Source organism: Motacilla alba, chromosome 2 (genome assembly GCF_015832195.1).
Source record: "Motacilla alba alba isolate MOTALB_02 chromosome 2, Motacilla_alba_V1.0_pri, whole genome shotgun sequence".
In the NCBI taxonomy this organism is placed as follows: Eukaryota; Metazoa; Chordata; class Aves; order Passeriformes; family Motacillidae; genus Motacilla; species Motacilla alba.
The window spans coordinates 108678530-108691424 of NC_052017.1; the positions used below are offsets into that span (position 1 = coordinate 108678530).

Genomic DNA, 12895 nt, shown 5'->3' on the forward strand with positions numbered 1-12895 from the left:
AAAAATCTCTGCACAACAGCCCACGACAGAGGAAAACGCCAGTTTTTCCACTTCTTTAAATTTCAAAGCTCACAGAAGTGCCTTTCCCTGACACAGCAGAATCACTGCCTTGGATCACAGGCTAAATTAATCACACAAATTACATTCTCCATATAAACAGTTATACATGACTTAAATAGCATGGTTTTATTTTCCTATTGGCACAGTAGTTCAGTCAAAGCTTAGGACATCAATGATGTCAGCTGCTTTAATTGGCAGCACTGACGTGACCAGCTCTCGTTCCCAGACGTGAAGTGTGCTGGTTTCCATAGGGAGGATGCTGACTGAAGAATTCCTACAACACTTCCTATCACTTGTTTTCAGCAGCAAAGACTGGCTCCAGTAGGAAAAAAAAAAAAAAATCTGTTTGGGCATCCAAAAATTCACAAGATGACGTCACCCTGTGAGACAGGATTTCTCTACAGCTCCCTCCCTAAACACACATGACCTATCAAAATTCCTGCTCTACATTCCTGCCAGCTGGGTTCTGTATTTACAGAAGGGAAATACATCAATAATCTTTGCCTTGCTCGTTTGCCATGTCAGCTCAGTTGTAACAGTTCCCCCTCCGGCCCCCAGAAGGAAAAGGGACAGTCTGTCTGAAAGAGATTTCATAGACTAATTATAGAAAGCTCATGGCAATTTCTTCCCTCACAAATTCCCATGCAGATTTAGTCCATGTAGCAAGTCATCAGTAAAGGAAAAAGTGGGGATGAACTTGAAACAAAGTGAAACCAAAAGCAGAAAAATCAACCAAATGAAATGTGCAGTAGTCCATAACAAAATTCCCCAATCATTAAGGGCTTTACTTCTTTACAAGAGTCTTCATCCACTACTAGCATGAACTGTGATTCAGGTGAGAGTCATAGGATAGCTGCATTGGTGACTGCTTCCTTCCTAGCATTCCTGCATGTGCTTGCTTTCTTCTGCACCTGGTACTCTGTAAAAATGAAAATTCATGCAGCGTTATGTAAGAGATTAACAAAAGGCATCATTGCCCATATGAACCATCAACTCAAAATATCCCATTTCTCAGAATTTAATAAAAATTCTTCCCCCAAGTTTGCACAGAAGAGAAAGCATACTTTTTAACTGATTAAACAGCCTTTAAAACTCCCTTTACCTCATTAAGGGATAACTTCAAAGCCCAGTGGGTGGTGTTAAAACTATAAAATTCCTACTTTAGGAAAACTGGTGTGAAGTTCCAGATCTCAATTAGAGAGTATAGACTAAGAAACCCTCTTTTTGAGCTCCTTAACTATCCTTAAAGACTTTTAACTGTATGGTTTTCTACAGGCCTGTCAGGTAGGCAAGGGGTGAAGCAGCTTCTCACTTTGTTCATGCCTTGCTCAGTGCCTAGAAACAGGAACTGTTTCCCTGCCCCAACCTTCCTGGCAGGAGCTCACCAGCCAGGTAGACTGTAGTGTTCATGCAACTCCTCCCTTTTGAATTCTGAAGTCAGACCTCATGAAAGAGGAGAACAGCTGTCTCTTGGGAACTCAGGAGCCACATTTCCAATTTTCTTGTAGCTAGTGCTTAGGGTAGCTTCAAATCGATAGAAATATGGGATCAGACTAGAACCTGGAGTGCAGCACTGAATACACCTCGGATTCCCAGTGGGGAATCAGCCTTTTTCTCTCAGCTTCCCAGTGGTTAAGTTAGGCAGCTTTTAAGACCCTCTCCCAAGCACTTAAGTCTTTCCAGCATCATGCAAATGAGCCCAGCACTCCACAGTACCAGCCAAGAGCTCAAGCAAAGTAATTCAAGCAATGCCAAGCAAATCCTGTGTGATTCAGGCCATCTCCCAGTCTTCTGGGAACCAGTTTCCTGGCTGCCATTCTACCCTTCCCTCAACTGCAATCTTTCAAAAAGTCATCCTCTCCCCAGTTAATTTCTTTTGTATGAGCCCCTAGAACGTCTTCCTAATTGATGCAACTCCAATTGGCTTGTTTTGCTGCTCATGGAGAGCTGAAACAAGCAAACAGAATGAAACAAAAAACCCCACCAACCACCTTACAGTGAATGCTTGTAAGGTCACAGCTGAATTTCAGCAAGTTTCAAGTTTGCAGACTTTGGGTTTGAGCCAAGAACTGTGGAAGTCTGAGAAGAACATGTGATATTAGGAATCATCAGTTGTAAAAGCTGCAAGTATTCCCTCTTCCTACCTCCCTTCTCACAAATAAAACACAGTCCAACGCTGAGGCAAAACTTAGGGTTTTTCTTTTTAAAACAAGAATAAGATTATACTTGTGCTGAAGTCAAGGCAGAGGAGAGCAAGAGGGCAAGACAGCTGTATCTAAAAGCATACACCTCTTCCCACCTAGTACCTCACTGAAATATATCCCTGTCATCACAAGCTTTTGGTCCCTTTAATGCACCAAGCAAACCCCATGGAACCAAGCATATTTTAGAGTAGAACTGGTTCCTACAAAACACAGACTCTTACTCCAGATTAGAAAGAAAGAGAGAAAATGTAAGTATTTTCTTTCCATGAACTTCTGGGACACAGAATTTTCCTCCATTGCTTGGAATATTACTATCCTGTGAAGTAATGCCACTTTTTTTCATTACATCAAAGAGCAACAGTCTTTGAGGGCTGCAGACTCTTATAGCAGTTCCAGTTTTGCTGTCTGGCCCATCTGAAATATCTGCAAGGTAAATTGGAACTAAAAAAATGTTGAATGTGGTATCATTAAAAAGCTGGATACAAACTCTGATATATCCACCCACCAAAGTGAACATCAAGCAAATTCTACAAGTTCTGTAGGGGATAACAGGAATCTCTCATAGACATAAGGTTGTATATACACAAAGCAAGAAACAGGAAAAAAAAAAGAGAGAAGACATATGTATACTTTCCATAGCAGCTATAAAACAAAACACAAAGTAGACGAGATTCTCCAACACAGGTGATCCTGACAAAAGGGGAATATTTCATTAAAATTAGGTAAAAGCTCCTGCTTCACCAGACTGGCTAATAGGGGAAGATGAAAGAACAGGAAGAACAAGTGCACCCAGAGATGCAAAAGAAATAAGCAATTTTTGCCAGCAATCTCATTGACTGCATTTTGATTCTGCAATTTGATATTGCACTGTAGATCAATGGAGAAGTGTTTGCCAAAATTTAAATGGGCGAAGAAAGTAAAATAACAGAAGGGGAAATGGGAAAGTCTGACAACTTGAAGGCAACTCTCTGAGAAAAAAAAACCGAAGACAAATATGGATATTTGCTTGTATATTAGAAGAGTTCATCCAGTTTTTCAAGGTGACAGGTTTGAGAAATCAGGAATATGAAGAATTTCCAGACTACAAAGCTGTGATTTCCTAGAATTAAAAAAAAAAAAAAAAAAAAAAAAAAAAAAAAAAAAAAAAAAAAAGTCTTTGTGGGGAAAATGGGGTAGCAACAAACTAAAACCAAGTCAATAAATATATTTAAAGAATAAACATTTCCAGAAAAGCATGTAATGATGCTATATGGGCAATTACAAGGGTTATGGACATTACAGAGTTTTCAGAGTTGAGGAGGCACAAACTATTCAATAAAATGAATGCCCTCTCTCTCTGCAATATTCAGGCACTACTTAACAATCAGACTTTTAAATGAATACCAAAAATACTTTCTTCTACATGTTTATGGGGAGAGAAAAGTTGCTGGTCTCATGAAACTTCACAGAGTCAAGTATTCAGAACTACAGAAGTCATATTTCTCTTTTAAAAGCATGAAGGCCATATGCTGGTGGCAATGCTTTCTTTTATTAGAAATATTTGTGTAAAGTTTTCAAACCTCAGATTGCTTTGCAGATGCACAACTCTTCAGAAAAAAAAAGAAAAAACTAAACAAAACTTGAGTACTGGGGGGATTAAATGTGTGGGTAGGTTGTTTTCTCGGTTTTCTTCTGAGGAAGAAGATATCCATTCATTAATCATTTACCAGCCCACATACACATGGCAGCCTGCCTCCCTCAGGAGCACTGCATTTGGGCCCTGCTCTCTAGAAAGTGATATTCAGCTGCAGAGCACAAAAGCCTCAGGAGAACTATGTGATAGCTCAGTGCCAGGTCAAGTTCAAAGCATAACACAAATTAAAGTGCAAAACATTTCGTATCAGGGAGTGGTGTGCCTGTTGGCTGGAAAGGACTCACCTAAGTTCTTTACTCAGTTCTCTCTCTAAGGCAGTGTCCCTCCCTGCCTTAGATCTCACCCACCTCTTTGAACTTAAAATTACCCCATTGGAGCTGTGCTGCTCAACTCACTCAGGAGAACAGGCATAGCTTTCCCTGGCACCACCCGCTCTTCCAAGGGAGGCAAAGCACCAGACAAAGCACTCTTTGTCCAGCACCACCTTCCTTGAGCAGCAGACAGCATTAAATTGCATTTTAGTGAGTGGAGAGTCTGAACTGAACTTAAGCAGGCTCTGTCCCCAAAGTAACACAAGCTGGCAGCAGATACCATAATGCTAACAAGCAAAGGATGTGTGCCAGTCTAATGTTCGCTCTTCTCCCCAGGGCCAGGCAGAGAGCTCTACAGCAAACCTACAGAAGACCCAACATATTATAAACTTCTCAAAGTGCACAGCATTACTGAAGGAAAAATCTGAGCTCTTCCAGACCTTCCAAACCACGATGCAGCAGGTTCAGGGTGGCTAATGAGGAACAGCAGCTGCTGTCACTGTCATCATCTCTAGACAGCTGGGAGATACCTAACTCACACCACGCTCTCCTCCCTCAGTGTCCAAGGGACAGCTCTTCCAGGGTGGATAGCAATAAGCCTACAGAATGGCCAAACTGTGCCTTGGAGGCAGCCATGCCTTTGGACCTGAGAGAATTTCTGCAGCTGCATGTTGCCAAATCTCAGGGAGCTGTCCTGCTCTCCTGTTGCCAAGGCACGTTCACTCCTGAGAAGACCTGCAGAGAGCGTCTTCCTCCATGTTAGCAGGACACGGGGAGGAGCAGGCCCATCAGGCACAGCTCCGTGATTAACAAATCAAACCAGTAGAAACAGGTTTCAGTGGGGTGTTTGTTGTACACCAGTTCCAACACCAGAGAAGGGCCTTCTGACTCATTCCCATCCAACACCCCACCTGCGGAAGGTTCACATGACAAGGTTTTATATTTGCTCATTTAAAAGACATTAGGAAAGCTATCAGCACACTTAGGTAAGCAACTAGAGCAGGGCACCAGTGATTACTCTGTATTAGCAGATGCACACCTCCAGTCTGTGGTAGGGAGGTGTGAGTTCACAGGAGAATTTTCAACATCCCGGATGTGTTACAGTGTGGCACACCCTGGAGTAGGGTGTTACTTTCTAATATCTTTATAGAAATATTTTTGTTATTAGTTGCCTCCTGTGCGCACACAGATGGCAGCAGAGACGTAAGAGGCATTCCAAACTCTGGGCAAAACTGAGTAGAAGACTACAGAAAAAGAAAAGGATTTTTACATTTGTGTGTCTGTCTCTTTTTAAGAACATCATCTCAAAGGAACAGCTCTCCTCTCAGAATGGAAAAAACCAAACAGTTGAGAAAATGAACCATCAGTTGCAACAAGAGAGATAAGGCCCTGAAAAACCCCAACATTAAAAGTCCTGTTATGATTTGATTAAACATGGAAGTGAGTATCTGGGGCAAAATGACCTGGATGCTGCCAATTCATCCCAAAGTACTTCTTTCTTTCATTGCATGCACTCACCAACACTAGCATGGCCTTTGAAAGAAAAGACTGCACTGTGTAGGCGGGGGTATGCACACACTCCACAGCCTTCTGTGCCACTTTTCCTGTGCAGCAGGTTTTCAGCAACCACATCCAACTTGATCATCCACTTTCACATCAATAATCTGCACACATAAACAACTACGGCCCCGCAGCAGAGGCATTTACAACAGACTGAACCCAATCCATTTACAGTCAGAGCAGAACACCTCTGTGGCTTGAGCTGATGAATCCTCAGAAACACAAACACACAAACCTCAGAATCCTCAGAAAGACAGTTTTGAGCTGTAGACTTCTAGGGGTTAATTCAAGAAGAATAAGACAACACCCGAGGGTCACAGTATTAAAACCCCGAGAAAATGTCTTCAATGCCTTTCAGTTATCACAGAATATGTCTGAGATGTGATCACCAGCATGTCCTGGGACACATCTTCCTATGTAGAACCCTTCTTGGCAAGCAGCAACACAGCAAAGTGTAATTCTGCAAGGTACCAACATGCCCATATCTTCCAAACTGAGATCACAAACCAGTATTTTCCAGTGGCGGTCAGGAGAGACATTTATCAAGGTAAAGGTTACTGTGCTGCCTAAGCAAAACCTAACAGTAATATGTAACATCAGCTGGAGGGTATTGGTAACACACACTTGCTTTTAGAGTAGAAATTAAGGATATCAGAGTGCCAGGAACAAAACATAACTAGTTCAGACAGAGAGCTGATAAGACCTTCCTATAAGTATCAAGTGTGAATTGTGTACCCGAAGAAAGCAAACAACACCAAAGGAATGTCCATCTGCTGTGATGGTTTACCTTGGATTCTTATGAAACCCATTCTTTCAGGCCAAGACGGGGCACTATCAGGACATTAATTTTAATATGCTCTCCATTCCATATGCACGTGAAGACTTTTGTTGTTTTAAGTGCCAGAAACACATTGGTTATTTGGTTTTAATTACATAAAAATTTAACTTGATGCAACATTAACTTTAATTTTTAATCTAAAGAGAGGCAGACTGGAGAGAATATTCAAGAGAGAATGGTTACACTAACAGCTGTCATATATGATCTTTAATAGCAAAAAGTTAACCGTGTCTACCACCAAAAGAAACAACCAGGGTAGCACTTTCATAGTAGGGAAAGCACCACCAGCAAAACTGCACAACTCAGTGCTGGTAATAAAATTTCACTTAAATGTAAAATACAGCATTCCCCTTCTTTAGTAAGGCTTTATTGTATTTGTTTTATTGCATTGTTTAATAAGTGTATCAAAACCTGATTTAGCAAGTAGCAAAACAAAATTTACTTTATGCTCATAGTTATTTATACATATATATATATGCATATATATATATATATGTATATATATATATATATATATATCTATGTGAGTGATGACTTTGTGGTACTTAAGCTGTAATCTCATGAAAATAAAATCAGTTTCAGGGTCTCTTCCTGCTCAACTGTTACAATGAAAATCATGTTGCAATTTGTGACATTGAAATCTTCTAGGGTTAAAGAACAAAAAATGTACTCTATTAAAGCCAAAACAAACCTTGAAAGTCATTTCAATGAACTCTTATATTCCATCTCCAAGGGTCATTCTGGTAGGTAGTACATTTTAGCTGACAGAAGTTTAAAGTTTAACCATGCAAAAATCAGTCCCATAATCCAGGTCAGCACCCAGCCCAGCAAACTGGCTTGGGCAGCTCCACTGAACCTGGCCTCTCTAGCGGGGAGCTCTGGATCCCAAGAGCAGTGAACATGAGGCACTGCACACAGCAGCACTGACAGCACACTCACTGCTAGCTCACAGACCTCTGCATGGTACTCCACAGCTGCACAAGTTAATCTTTAGGGTATGGAAGACACCTCTAATTGCATTTAGATGTCAGCATCCAAGTGCCAAACTGCAGTGCTTTGCTAACTAACCCTTCACATGCGTGGATTTCTCTCTCCTTTCATGGAGGCAAGCCCATCAGACATGCTCTGGTTCTGCAAGTTAGCACAGACCATTTTTGTGAAGTTCCTTTGGCAACACTGGAGCTCATCTCGTGTTCAGTAAGTGTCCTCACTAGGTGTTAGCTTCTGAACTTTCAGGTATTTTCATGTCATTAATGAGGGTTTTGTGGCAGGGAACTGTCTTAAACAGCAAAATGTATTTTGCTAACTAAACACGCTATTTTCCTGCATTAATACAAGCCAGGAAGAAAAGCACATTGACACTTTTGCAGTATCTCAGGGGATGGATTTTTATTTTGCTGGTGTCTGTGTAAATTTAAGATGTGAATGAATGGGAACATGAAGAGTCAGGAAACCCTGCTTAGCATATCTTTCTTAACTTTAAAAATAAAGAACCAAACCAAGCCTTCAGTAAACCCCTTAAGATCTGTCATGCCAACAACCATTTTATTTTCCGTTCTCCTTCTTCCAGGAATCAGTGTAAGGATTTTAAAACGTGGCATTCTGTTCAAAGGAAGTGAAGTGTTTATCTGTCCACACCACTAGAGCTTATGCAGCCAAGAGGTGTAAAAAAAAAAATCAATATTACTAAACATAAGCACTAGAAAATGTTTATTCTAAGAAAGTTAACTTCAGAGAGTTTTAAAGCCACATACATTATGACACTATGTCATCAGACCAAAGCTTTTAAACACATCTTAGAAAAATTAACATTCCAGCAGTGAATTCCAAGGACAAACAGTAACTAAGAAGGCAAGTGGTGTAATTTTCATCACTGGAATAGGGTGCATCACTGCAGCACTGGTGTGACTGACACAAAGCAACTCAGCCAGGTCTTGTCCAACTCAACACACCCCCAGTGCACAGTGTTTAAAAAAAAAAGCCAAGCACATTATTTAACTGATAACTGTTCATACACAATACTAATTAAAACTCTAAGCCCATATCTCTACTTTGTAGCCATGGCTCTTTCAGTTCACACTTTCTAGCTTTGAAGTGTTTTCCATCTACTGCTGTAAAATAAGCACTTCCCACTCTCATGGCATTGTTCTGTTCAGCTTGTGAATAAGAACACTAAACAGCAGGAAAAATAATTTCCTAGCAAAGTAAAAATAATTTGGAATCATAAAATAAATATGGATTAATTGATCATAGCTAAAGTATTACTCTGTTATTTACATAGCACAGTATTACTCTATCACCCAAAAAGGCAGACAAAGACAAGGCACTACTGAGGAGCATTAGTTTAAAACTGCAATATTATTATGAAGAGCCCCTGGTGTTCAACATGGAAACATCAGAAAATCCCCCCCAGCTTGAATGTAAAATCTATTCCATCTTTGACCAAACACTTCAAGGCAATTTCAAAGTTTCACACTTGTGTCTCCACATTCACACATGAGAAGTGCTGGCAACTCATTATGCTCAAATTGAAATCAATTCCTCTACACAGCTACGTGTTCTGTCAACGTGTTGCTCAATGAAATACATCTATTTAGCAGCCCTGCAAGCATCTCTTGCCCTGTAACATTACTAAAAAGTTAACTCACACATGATGGCATGAGAGGCTTAGCTTCATCCTCTCAAATATAATGATCAGTATGAGTGGTAGGCAATTCCTTATTTTTGAATTTGTATTTCAGGTCAACATTAGCTTTACCTGCATAATGTACAGGGATTTCTATCTTTGGCCCTATGACGTAGTGACCCTCCTCCAGACTGTGAGCTGTGATTGTTGTCCACTGCCGACACGAATGAATCAGAAGATAATCGCTCTCCCGAAGACCTTCTATAGCTTCTCCTGTAAAACAGATGTAGGTTTTTTTTTAAAAAGTAAAACAAACCACACTTACTGCATGATGAATTAGGAAAACATCACAACAAGCATTTTATTCTTATTGGCGTTTATTTTTTCCAGACTTTCTGATAATTAAAAATGCAATTAAGTAAATTTCAACCTTATCCAGTATTCACTTTTGCAACTTAAGCACCTTACCTTCCAGAAAACAAACACGAAGCAAAATACCTCAGTGCACGCATACCATATCACAGAGATGCAATCCAGATTAGTAAGTAGTGGCTCTGGGGCTCCTTTTTCAACTTTCTACATAAATACACTTTTCATATTTCTATTTCGGTCTGCCTATCTCACTTGATACAAATACTTGAGAAGTCCTTTAGTTTTTAAATGAAGGAAAAAAAACCCCAATACATTTACACATTTTAAAAGAGAAGCATCACACTACCATACAACAGTAACTGGATATCACACTTTCAGATACAGAGATTTCATCTTTGTCATTCTATCCCTTTGCAAGGCAGTGCTTAATTAGCCATTCAGATGTCTATAAACTTAATCCTATCACTTAAGGAAATTAATAAATAAATAAATATTAGAAAAATTTTCACAAACATCTAAGTCCCCTCTCAGACTGAAATTCAACCAGAAGCCTACCCAGACAACATGTTGCTCACCTTTCTAAGGCACTCTCTTGTACTCTTGTACTCTGGTGTCTGTCAAACCCATCCCAAACAAAGTCAAGGATACAACTCTCCTTTCTTCCCTTGCCCTCACAACTTTGCATTTCTGCAGAGCATCTCCCCTGTTCTACAGTTTGCAGTGCATGATCAGGTCTGGAGTGCTTTGCTAGGTTCAGACCACTTAAAGTGCCAGCTACACACCTGGTAGATATGATATGCGAACAAAATTTCATGATTTGTGATACGTGAACAAAATTTCACAGAGCAGGAAACTGTTCTGTGTATCATCACAGAACTGCTCTTTACACACCTGCAGTCCTGCTCAGTACGCTTTTGCATTAAGCACACAAAAAAACAGCCTTTCTCCAGGAGGCTTTGAAACAGTCACTTGGACTTTCAGGAACACTCAGTAGACACTAAGCATGGTCCAAGAATAATGAAACTTTAAAGTTCATTTTCTTTCTCTCCCACTAGCTCTCTGCACTTACAGCCAACAATAACACAAATAGTTTAGCCCTGGAATCAAGTTCGGACAAAACCCATGCCCTTCAGTTACTACAACAAACTGAACTTTCTCCACATTGTCCTGATATTCCTAAAATTCAGTGGAAGAATGAGAATTTCCTCAGCCTGGGGCAGCAGACATTTCCTCTGTTCAATCTCTGCAGAGGAGAGATACTTCCTGCTGAGCTTTTTTTCTGCCTGCAACAGGCACTCTTCCACCGTAGGCAACAGCTTCTACATAGCCCATTCCTGCCTGATTTCATGCTCCCATTCTATCAAAAAGCACCCTCCTACACGATTTTAAACAGAGCAACTGGTGTGTATGAGAAATGTTAAGATTTTAAATCAGAAGAGACCATTACGGCCATCTGCTCTGACAGCCTTTGGCCACAGGATTCTGCTTGTTTCCTCCAGAAACTCAGATCTGGCTAAACAAGGGAGAGACATGGCCAAACTTGCAGTCCAATAGATGGACGTCCATGGGTCTGCTGTTCCACGGCCTGTTAAATCTTAAAAACATTCCAGCTTTGACCATTTCTGTCTTTAATTTAAAACCATGGGTAAACTGCTATTGTGGGGTGTAGAGGAGAAACAAACAAAAAAAATTAAGAAGTCAGAAGGTATACAAAGCTCCTTAGTACCAGTTATTCTTGCTCCTATGAAAGCACATTCTAGGTTTCCTTCTTTTCCACAGCACAGAAAGTAGCTTCCAGGTAAACAGGCCATTTCATGAACTGGCTTCCAGGTGTTCCTTGGACCACATCCCTTGGCAGCCCAGACAGGCAAGCTGCTTAACACCAGCTCCTGATCCCTGGGAAGCACCACCCCTCCACCCACAGCACACTGGTATAAAGGATCTTGCAAAGCCCAGGGAAGAGTGGCAAAATTACTATGCAGCACCTGGGAACTCTTTTCCCAATCATATCTTGAAAGAAATTCACATATATTTGCTGAAGGAATTATGCATCTGATAAGTTTTAGCAAATTATCAGACCTCGAGCATCTCCTGTTTTCTGCTCACAGGACAACCTCCAATATGTATAAAAATTACCTTCAGCTTGCTGCAAAGTTTTATGATTTTGAGGGAAAGCACAATAATCATAACAACAGTAACAGTAATAATAATAATAAATGGTGTTATTTGAAACTCATGTTTCAGTTTTGAAAGACAACTCCTGCTTCCTATAATCCGTGGCAACAAGTAATTATTCTGTCCCACAATAAAATCCAACCAATGACACTTAAGGGAAGACCTAGCATTTTACTAGCTTCACTGACAGTGGTGAACAAATTTGGAACGAAACACAAAGCATCTCTGGTATACATTTTCTCTGCCTTATAATCTGTAGGTATAATTTCAGAATATTACCTAAAGGGAGGCTGGACTCTACATCTAGAATTGCAGGGAAATAATTACTGTATGGGTCACCCTCGAAGAATCTGAGAAAGATATTCTCAGGAAAATAAAGACACCCATTATGAAAAGGTGCTTCCAGCCATGGCTCACATGCTACGATCTGTTTAAGTGGTTGCTCCACTAAAACTGGGTGGGACAGGTGAGTGTAAAAAGAGATTAGTAAGGCAGGCCCAAGAGTGACTACATCATTGAGTCTGCAGCTGGAAGTAGTTGTATTTTTTTTAAACAGAACCTTCGAAACCACAATTCTCATTACACCAATTATTTGCTGCAACTGATTACATCGGAAATGAATTTCATGCTTTGCCACAGGAGACTGGAGGAGACAAGGTGAAGCAGATGTGACAAGGAGTTGACACTCCCCTTGGCTCCTTAACAAAGGGCAGGTCTGCCCTTACCAAGCCCTGATCTTTCCTAACCATAGGTGAGACAGATTCATGGGGTTTGCTTTATAGGAAGAGGCTCCTTGCCACCAAGGGATTAAAGGACTCTCAAAAACACCTGGCTAATCATGGTCTCCAAAGTATGCAAGAAAAATGTGACTGAGGACAACAAAGCAACTCACTTCTTTCTTCCCTTTTCTTCTACTCTGTCTCTTGCTCACTAATTTTAAAGTGCTTTCTTCCTGGAAGGGAGGACCTTCCAGGCTGGAGACCCTTCTGACCCTTGCTACAAGACTCCTGTCGCAGCTCAACCTGGCCCAGGCTCAGTAATCCCTTTACACTTTTCTCAGCCAACCATACCTTGCCAAACAGCCACACACACTCCATGTGATTTCCCCCCGCCACA

At 40.7% G+C, this 12895-nt stretch overlaps 1 protein-coding gene across 2 annotated transcripts in view; it reads right to left on the reverse strand.

The window, feature by feature from the left end:
* GAREM1 (GRB2 associated regulator of MAPK1 subtype 1) overlaps nucleotides 1–12895 on the reverse strand; it is a 102311-nt gene that overhangs the window by 69699 nt on the left and 19717 nt on the right. The window contains exon 2 of one of the 2 annotated variants that reach the window (XM_038122667.1): nucleotides 9365–9505. In XM_038122667.1, the coding sequence (XP_037978595.1) occupies nucleotides 9365–9505 (141 nt within the window). Of the gene's footprint in view, nucleotides 1–9364; nucleotides 9506–12895 lie in introns of those variants that run through there. The other variant, XM_038122675.1, reaches the window with a different exon arrangement.